We start from the raw sequence: 9,858 nt of genomic DNA on the forward strand, positions 1-9,858 counted from the left end.
TAATTAATGTATTCTTTTCTCATCCACACACTCTATTTATTACAAACATATTTTATACCAAAACACATGTACACACAAAAAAGGGGTCCCTACGAGTACCTAGGACACGTTGGGTGTTAACACCTTTCCTCTGTGTAACCAACCCCCTTACCTGTAATCTCTGGTATTTTATTAGTTTTGATTTGAAAACTTCTTATCTTTGGGTTTTGTTCGTACTTTTCTCTTTTTCCTTGGAAACAATAAAAGCGCGGTGGCGGCTCTGGTTTTATTGACGTTAAGTTTATCCATAACTTAATGGTCATGAATTTACTACTACAGATTGTCTACTACAAAGGCTGAATCCAGGGGGAGTTATTATGGTTAAAGAAATTTTTACAGGAGCTTGGTTTTGTTCAAAAAAAATATGTGTTGTTTGTTGATAGACAAAATGCTATTCATCTTGGTAAGAATCTGACTTTTCATAATAGATCCAAACACAACGATAAGAGATATCATTAGATATGTGATGTTTTAGATGCTAACTTGTTGGAATTAGGTAAAGTTCATACAAATGATAATGATTCTGGTATGATGACTAAAGTGTTACCAAAAGGAAAGTTTGAAGTTTGTTGTGATATCGTCGGTTTGACAATTTCCTCCACATAGTTGTAAGAGGGAGATTTATTGGGTTTGGCCTTCCTTCCTATGTGGAGAAAGACCGCCGATATTTTATCTCATTTGTGTCTCACTAAGTGGAGAGAATCAATTTAAGATTGTTGTGAGATATATATATATATATATATATATATATATATATATATATATATATATATATATATATATATATATATATATATATATATATATATATATATATATAAGGTAGAAAAATCAACTTTAAAAAATAGAAAATGCGAGAGAGACCAATTCTCATTTTCAACAATCGGTTTCATTAAATCAACGATTATGGATTCGTTAACCGTTGGATCAGGCTCATTTCTTGAGAGAAGGTTTGTAACACTTGTGTCTACCTTTTGACCATTATGGTCTTCAAAACGAAGTCTGGACTGAGAGATATTAGCTTCACACTGAAGTTACATATTTAAATATTTTTAGCTTCTTGTTTATTATTTGTATGTTAGTTTGCTTTGTGATTTTGCTATTATTAACACTAGCTTGTGTGTCACTTTGAGACCCTCTTGTATCCTTATTTTATTATAGTAGAGTTATTTCTTTTTTATGTATTGTATGTGGTTTTTTACTCTCACATTTATGGTTTTTCACGTTAAAATATCAGTGTTCTCTTTTGTATTTATTTGTTCGATTTGTTGTCATATATATGTTGATGTTCCTCATAGGTTCTTACAAGTTTGTAATTTTATTTTCGTTCCGTATTATTGTTATTATGTGTTAATTCATCAGGGTGTATCAGAGTCTGATTCAAGTAAAGGATGAACTCCTTGTATCAAAAGTCTTCCTGACATGGTGATGATCAGACGGCGTATCTCGTTGAAATGTCCATGATGTGGTAAGGGTGTTAACGATGATACAAGTGTGTGTAGATGAAAGAGCTTCCGTTTGAAAGAGAACATAATGGATAGACTCACACTTGAGGGGAATATCGTTAAGAAACAAATGTCCGATATAACTCTTATATTGCTTAGAAAAATACATGTTGAACATTTTATAAATTCGAGAATCTATATACTCAATGCTTTAAAATTTTAGATGAATATATGATATATCTCACTTATTTGAATGAATCTTTGACCAATGGAAATGTTTCTCCACACGAGTTATGCTAATAATAATATAATAACTATCACTAAACTACACTTACTAATATGATAACAGTTACAAAATGTATCTCTCCTATATTCCTTTACGAGAGTCTAACATAACTTTGCCTTCTGTCAAAGAAAACATAACTTTGCCTCCTCTTTGTTGACTCGACTTGCCACCCGTGGCTTAGTTATTATATAGACCATAAGTATCGCAGCATATTAATTATATTCCTTTTAACTACTGAATAATGTAATAATAAATAATGATGCATCAAAAAAATAGTGAATATCAATGAAAACTTATTTACACTTTGCAAAGTAACTGGACATCTGCAAGTATATTAAACGAAGACACTCAATTTCTGTAATTTTTTTTTTGAATGGCACTCAATTTCTGTAATTGCTACTGCACACTAGCACCCTCCACATTAGGGGAGGACCGAACTATACAACATTTGATGATAAATCTAGCATCTTTTTTCCGCTTGTAGAATACTAAAATGAGCTTGAGAAGGGAGATGAGAGCCCGAAACGCACAACAGATCAGAATGCAACTTTCCAAACCCAACGGTACGCATCCCCAAATTCCTAAACTTACGTTTCTCGTGGCGCAGAACCGAGAATACCAAATTCATGCTGCATAAAATCTTCACTGGGTCTGTAATACTTGTCTGGAGAGTGCAACGCCAGGTTAGATACTTGGCTAGTATAAAGGCAGGCAAATCTCTCAACCTGCATCATGCATATCAGGCGAGTTCATTAAACGAACTATCATTTGCGAGGTCGAATTGATATTATGGCTTGGGAATAAGAAAGAAAAGCATAAGAAACTTGTATTAGTTTCTTCTTGAAAATTATTAACTAAGATGCATAGGTTTTCCTAGGTTTTCTAACTTTATTTGGAGGCGCTAACACATTGTAGCTTTGGTTCGCTATTCGCATAAACAATAGTAAGTCTCCCTAGTAGCCACCCTAATAATAATTAGAAAGAAATAACTACAATAAATGCATCTTGGTGATGAATACTGGTTTGATAATGGAGCATCTACTCCTAAACTTTCTAAGGAGTCTCATTTTACCTGATGAGCAAAGCGAGAATTCTGATAACCAGTTTTCATAAGCTGTCCCCATGGTTCGTGAAACTGCATTTTTTTTATTAAAATTCAACATCAGTCATACAATTCCCATAGGATATATTATAATTGCAGAAGACTAGTAAAAAGAGAACCAAAGAAAATGAAAAAGGCCGCAGTTGAACTTTCTACCCCTAGATGTAATTTTCTTTGAGCTTCTTGATGAATTAATCGCATTCTCTCTCTTTCAAGCTGCCAAAAAAAAGACACTTCTCAAATGTATGAAATTGGACTTCTTTTCCATGTATCACATGGGAATGGACATAAAGAACAAACCTCCAATTTATCAAGTGCTGAACACAACTTTTGCTTGGCAACAGCATCTGGGTTCTTGAATCTGAAATGCGGTGAAGTATTTTATAATAATGCAAGCAGATGATCAGGAATGACTTGTATGAGAGGTCCAGAGTTATACTAACCTGAGAGACCACTTCAAATGATGTACTTCATCCTCAATGCGATCACGCTCACTCCTCAAGAACTGAAGCTCCTGCATGAGAATATTCAAGTAAAAATCTTCCTAAATGTGAATCAGCTTGTCAGGTCTTTAATGAGAATAAGAATGTAAAAACACACCTTATCAGCAAAATATCAGAAGCCCACATAAACTCTTTTAATGCGTGAATTAAACCCTTCATTTTTTTTCTATTTTAATTTATTATAAAGCCAAGCCTTGACATAAAAAGTAATTCTAATTAGAGGTAATAAAATGAATAATTACCTTTTGGGTGTCCCTTGATTCCCAGAGGAGTTTAACTTCCTTCTCCAGCTCTGGGATTACAAGCATTGTCCTCCATCCTGCTCGTTGAGCACATTGTACCACAATCAATTTTAAGTTACTTACAGAAAATGCCATAAGTTCATATTTGAGTTTCTACTCATCAAAGATGCCATAAGTTCATATTTGAGTTTCTACTCATCAAAGATGCCATAAGTTCATCAAATTTACTGGTAGAGACTTAGAGTGCAAAATACATTGAACTGAATAGTTTTTAAGGATTAATATGATATACCAAGAACCTTTTTGCTACGTAGTATGTCTCCATAAATGTGATCCCCAACATACATAACCTACACATAAAGCATTCAGAATTTTACAGGAAGCTTCAGTATAACAACAATCCTCAAGTACTCTTAATCAACAACTACCTGTGAACTTGATTCAATGGAAAGCAGCTTATGCAGATGAGCGACATTGCCTCCCTACAACAGATGTTCATAATCACTAGATAAATACAGAGATTTTGTCAAAAATAAAAAGGTAAATATTGAGATGCTGAGCTATCAAACACTTATGGATACAAACTAGGTATTAAGTTAACATTAATTTCATAAAGATCTGTGTAATCCTAAACAAAATTAATGTTTATTTTACGAACTATGATGATTGTACCTGGAAAGCTTGGCAAGCATGATTTTTTGCTTCTGTGAATATTCTCGCCGAGATGTTCCCCACCTTTCAATATTTAAAAAATAATAATACCAGAAATGTTTAAAGAAGATATAGAGGAAGGAATGAAATGATGTGCAATTGCGCTAACCTGAGGCATCGGAGAGCCATTATCTGTATTGAGAAGCATTCCAGTCTCAGGCACAACCTCAAATAGGTTGGCACGATTTTCCTCGTGAAAAAATCCTGGCTTTGCACTGTAGGACAGTGGACTTGAACCGGTTAGCAACCAAATCCACAATGACACCATCATCTCACGCTATTAGAAACCCATAAGTTAACGCTCAAGATAAAAATACAGTGCTTGGATATTCTCTTTGGCCCTTAATATAAGACTCCTTCAACAAATTCACGGATATTAAGAAAAGTGGTTGATTTGATTAAAATTGTTAATAGAAATAAATTTGTCAATAATGTGTACTAATTGTCCAAAATATTCCTATTAATTTTTAGCCTCATAACTTCACTATCTTACTCTTTCCACAGTCCTCACAAGAGAGAGAAAAGCTTTTCTTTTCCATGCGTAAAATAAATTGGGGTATTTTCATAAAGAAATCATTAATGCAATGAACAATCGGAAATGTGTCTTACAAAAAAGAACAAAAAAAATCTATAAAAAGATTCTTATATTCAGGGTGGATAGAGTATCAATTACCATGTTTACTAAATGAGTGTTATGTGAAGTGTCACCAAATGGAGGAAGACGTGTATTGTGGTCTGACAAAAAAATGCAAATGCAATCCACTTAACAACATAAGGACTAGAGTAAACAGTTGGATAGCCCAATATTTTTTTTGTAACACATAATTTGCGCATCATAGAAATCCAAGGGCCAGAATTTTATAATATAGGGTAAAATTCACATTAGGAAGAATAATGAAGCCAAGGAAAACAAATATAATTGGGTAAATCTGCCAGGAGAAGAGTATGACCTGCCAGTGATAACCACATCAAAGTATTGAAGCCATTCAAAATTGTTACTGCCATCTACAATTCTGGATCCACAGAGGAAATTCATGACAGTATTTGTATAGTCCCATAAACTGCAAATGGAATAGGAAAAAATGAAAAATCCTAGTTAAAATGCCGTAGACGAGGATGCCAACTAGTGTTTTTTGAGATAACCCATTACAGTATTTTTCTTAAATCAATCCCTTACAAATTTAAATACTCTTCAATTCTTCTTTTGTAAATCAACGCATAAACTCATTTTACTCTACTAATTTTGAACATTTAAGTATGAGGCATGTGGCAACTCCAGCTAACCACTACATTTTTTTTTAAAGAAAAGAGTTAAAATGTCTTTTAAACATACACGTTTGATTGTCCTGTTGATCATTAATAACACCAAGGTATTTTATTTAGCCTACTTACCAAAACTATTTTTATTCCTATGCTTACATAGATAATTCATAACTACCTATTTGTCACTAAAAATGTTGCACGTCCAGATTCTCTAAGCATTTCAAGCATGGGCACTATCATGGTGTCTTCATTGATATACCTGATAGATAGAATTTAAACAGAAAGCTAAGCAATTCAGAATAGTTCCATAAAGAATTCATAGATGATATATGAAATTTAAGAGCATAATTTTCACAAAGAAAAAGTTATGACACTGGGATTCTGACATTCATTGCTTGCATAATAATTATTTGTTCACTCCTTATGTCGATAGCATGATGATGTTATATTCATACCTTCCAGGATCTTTAGCAACCATTTGCTTCAACGTCCCATCACGGTGGCACAAATCAACAGCAGCTCGAACATCTTTATACATGCGAGCATAACTGGAATAACAATTTGTAAGGAATAAATATATAAACAACAATCAAAGCCTTTCCCACAAGGTGGGGTCGAGGTCAACTACATAGGGTAAATGATGCCACAATAAAGGTTTGTGTACATCTCAATTCTCAAGTACTCATATGTATAATGAAGCTATTTACCACCTGTTTTATCGTTTCTATGCAAATATAAAGAATGTCCATCCACTCCTTTTTCTTTTACACCCAACAACGGTTTCTCCAATTTTTTGAAATAAAAATCAATGGCCTTATATTAACTATAGCACCATCCATTAATTTCACCTGTCTACTATTCATGTGGAAGCAATTTACAAACATGACTAGCATTTAGCTCCAAGCTACATCAACCTTCTAAGGCACTATTTGTAAGCAGCTGAAACCAACATTTATGACAGTGTTCTAGGATCATACCCACCCATAAAGAAGCCAAATCTACCGAGAAGGTAATATTTTAATCTACACTATTAAATACTAAATTTCTTCAAAAAGTTAGTGAAGAAATTATCCCTTTAAAAGGATAAAAACAATAATTGCCTATGTCCTAGAATCATTTAGTTGATATCTAAAATAAAAGCACTTGAAATTCTCAAAACCCATGCAAGCAAGAAAAAGACTTACTCAACGCCCTCTCGAATATTTCCAGGATTAGAATCCTTAAAATCAACCAGTTGAGCAAACAAGTAAGCTTCCGCAAGAGAAAAAAGTGTATCAATTAGAGCATAGTCTGGCTCGTCAAATGAATCGCGTACTAAAGTATTCCCATAGGTCCCAACTTTATCTTCTTTTGACAATTCTTTAAATCCATGATAGGCTACTTTCACATATTTGTGCCGATCCATCTAAATACATACAGCCAGCAATTCAACAGTCAAACAGAGAAAGTGAAACAAAAAGTTTTCCATGCAATCTGCTGTGTTTTTCCCGTGGTGAATGTGATGGAATGAAAAACATTTATCCAGCCTTAACCTTCAATATATTTCCTCTTTTTTTGTCAAGAACCAAGCCCCTGACCATGTACTTCCAGTTAAAAGACCAATTTAGTAACTGCAGAAGAGATAAAGGTTTTTTAGCCAAAATATGACAGAAAGTAAGATGTTTGCAAAGAATACGCAAATAAATAAAAGGCAAAATTTCACCAGAGAACCTTTAAGTTATTTTTTTTTAACAGATTGGCCATTTAAGTTTTTTTTATAACAACTTGGTCCTTTAGGGTAATTTCTACCTCCTTTTTCTCACATTTAGAAATTTGTGACTGTTGTATTTCTGGTTGCACTTCATCATTTTCATACCACTCAAAATAATTGCATTCACAATTAGCATCTTCACTCTGTTAAAAAAGGATAACGGGACACACGTTTGGGAACTTAAAGGATCAAGTTGTTAAAAAAAAACGTAAAGGACCAATTTGTTATACAAAAATAACTTAAAAGACCTCTGTTGTAATTTTGCCTGAATTTTAACACAGTGAATCAAGAGGGAGTTATTAAATCTATAACTAAAAAAAATGCATATCGCATCACACTAACACCTCCATCATAATTACTACAAGAAAAATGAGAAAGTGGTAAAAGTGTTGTAAGACTGATAGAACAGACCTCGCTAGGATATCCCAAATCATAAACCAGCTTTTTAATTGTGCCTTGATAAGCAAGAGACTCAAAAGTTTCAGGCTTGTATTGTGCCAGAGTATAATCCATGTCAAATCCCACAGCAACAATGTTCTTCATATTCAATGACCGGTTACAAAATATCTGTTTGCCTATATCAGTTCTAGACCCATGTTCAGGAGAAGATGACCATACACGTGGCTGCTTTTCCCTACCCCTGCCAATTGATTTTGAGTCATGCATACCAACATCGTGGTTCTCATCCATTGAATATTGAGAATGCAACTTGCTAGCACCTGATAGGTTTATGCAATGGTAATAATTAGGAATCACTTCAGCAAATGTAATGACCACAACATGTAATTATGAACCCAACACCGACACGCCTGCCTATTTTTTCAAAATTGATCTGAGTTCCACTAATTTTGAAATGTCCCCAAAAAATAGTCAGGATAAAACGACATTAGTCCAAAATCTAGATGTCTTATGAGGCTTAGCTATAGTTTAACTGTGAAAATTTTGAGGCATAAAGACGGCTCTACTGGGACCAGTTCAATCTAGAAACCAGTAAAGTGCTTAACCGCTCTTAAATAATTCAATTCAAACTCTATAACTACTTCTACAGCAAATGAAGACTTAACAGAACAAAATGCTTAACCTCTATCAAAAAACTTAAAGCACAAGAAATCACGTTTCAAGCGAAATCAGCAACAGCAACAACAGTAAGAAACAAAACGAACCTGGTGATGCGATGTTGACGAAGCTACGACAAGGTTTACCGCAAGTTCCAAACGCAAAGCAAATCCGCGAAGATAAAAGAGGCGCAACTAGATGAGGAGAGAAGTTAGAGAGAGAAAATGAGAAGAGCCTCTTAGGAATTCGCATCGTGCAGTGATTAACTACTGATTAAATAGCGTTAGACATGGCGATGGTGAAGAATCAGATTCTGGCAGTGCGAAATTAGCGTTTGAAAATCAAAAGCGAAAATGCAAGTTCACCAGTGGCATAATAGCAAGCATTAAGTGATTTTGCCTAATTGGAAGTGAAACGTGTTGAAGAAAAAGGATTATTCGGATACTGGAATTGGATTTTGGATAATATAATCAATTCATGTTGGGGGAAGGAATTAATTCCCCCTTTATTTTATTTTATTTTTTTCTTAGGAAGCACTAATTTGTTCCCATATTTTCACCTAATATTCTCAATTGTTCATTTTGCTTTAACAACAAGTGGGAGTAGTAATATAAGGCTGAGCGGAAAGGAAAGAAGGAAATTGAAATTGAGATGCGAGAGGTTGTTGCAAGAAATTAAGATGAGGAAGGTGTGACACGTGTACAAGTGATGATTGAGCTCGGTTGTGCATTTTGTGCTGATTTGTTTGTGGTGTGGATAAGTAGTGCCGGGCCACAGATTTTTGGGTTCTCAAGAGTTAGTACGCTGATCAGAATTGGAATCATACGATGGATGGATGCCAATCCTTTTTTTATAGTCCTCTCTTTTCAAAAAAATATATTTAAATACCATTATATATTTATATAACAACTGATAAATAAATATTTATATAAAATAATATAATTCATAAAAAAACATTCTTGTTTAGGATATAATTATTAAAAATTACATCTAAACTTATATCATATATGAAGAATTGTTTAAGGCCTCCTTTGATATGATTGTGAATTTTCTTATTTATTTTAAAATTAAAATATGTTATGTATTCAAAAAAAAAAAACCAAAAAGATAATAAAAGACAAAGAACAACCAAATCAAAATCCTTTAGAAAAAAGAGGCTAAGCTTTGTGGTATCAAGTTTGTCTAACATAAAATCTTTCTTAATATTATCAGGCACAAAATTAAACCAATTATTAGTTAAAATGTAATTAAATTGGTTTTGTATTTAATTTTAAAATAATTTTTCATTAAAATATTTTTTTTAATTATTTAATAAATTTTTTTAACACTAACATATCTTCACACAAAAATTGCATACAAATTATTCATACCATCATTAATTAATCATATAAAAAAATAGATAGATAAATATTATGTTGATATAAAATTGAAAAAATTACAAAAATAAAATATTGAAAAAAT

General features: G+C 33.0%; 1 protein-coding gene across 1 annotated transcript; it reads right to left on the reverse strand.

The window, feature by feature from the left end:
• Window positions 1–2,027: 2,027 nt before the first annotated feature.
• LOC127083328 (uncharacterized) lies at window positions 2,028–9,176 on the reverse strand. Its single transcript, XM_051023638.1, has 17 exons — window positions 8,505–9,176; window positions 7,753–8,060; window positions 7,124–7,201; window positions 6,776–6,996; window positions 6,047–6,139; window positions 5,767–5,850; window positions 5,279–5,389; window positions 4,438–4,543; window positions 4,290–4,352; window positions 4,046–4,099; window positions 3,910–3,967; window positions 3,618–3,694; window positions 3,316–3,386; window positions 3,173–3,233; window positions 3,029–3,088; window positions 2,843–2,905; window positions 2,028–2,495 (listed from the first exon to the last, which is right to left on the reverse strand). Exons 1-17 carry the CDS (start codon window positions 8,647–8,649, stop codon window positions 2,358–2,360), a joined length of 1,791 nt encoding a protein of 596 aa, XP_050879595.1. The 5' UTR covers window positions 8,650–9,176; the 3' UTR covers window positions 2,028–2,357.
• Between the last annotated feature and the right edge of the window lie 682 nt (window positions 9,177–9,858).

The sequence above is a fragment of the Lathyrus oleraceus genome, chromosome 5, assembly GCF_024323335.1.
Source record: "Lathyrus oleraceus cultivar Zhongwan6 chromosome 5, CAAS_Psat_ZW6_1.0, whole genome shotgun sequence".
Lineage (NCBI taxonomy): Eukaryota > Viridiplantae > Streptophyta > Magnoliopsida > Fabales > Fabaceae > Lathyrus > Lathyrus oleraceus.

Excerpts from the sequence above, each read along its gene's own strand:
- LOC127083328 (XM_051023638.1), bottom strand. The coding sequence starts at position 8,649 with ATGCGAATTCCTAAGAGGCTCTTCTCATTTTCTCTCTCTAACTTCTCT. Across the intron at positions 5,851-6,046 it reads GTTGCTAAAGATCCTGGAAG|GTATATCAATGAAGACACCA; the intron begins GTATGAATATAA and ends TCTATCTATCAG. Across the intron at positions 2,906-3,028 it reads AAAGAAAATTACATCTAGGG|TTTCACGAACCATGGGGACA; the intron begins GTAGAAAGTTCA and ends AAAAAAATGCAG.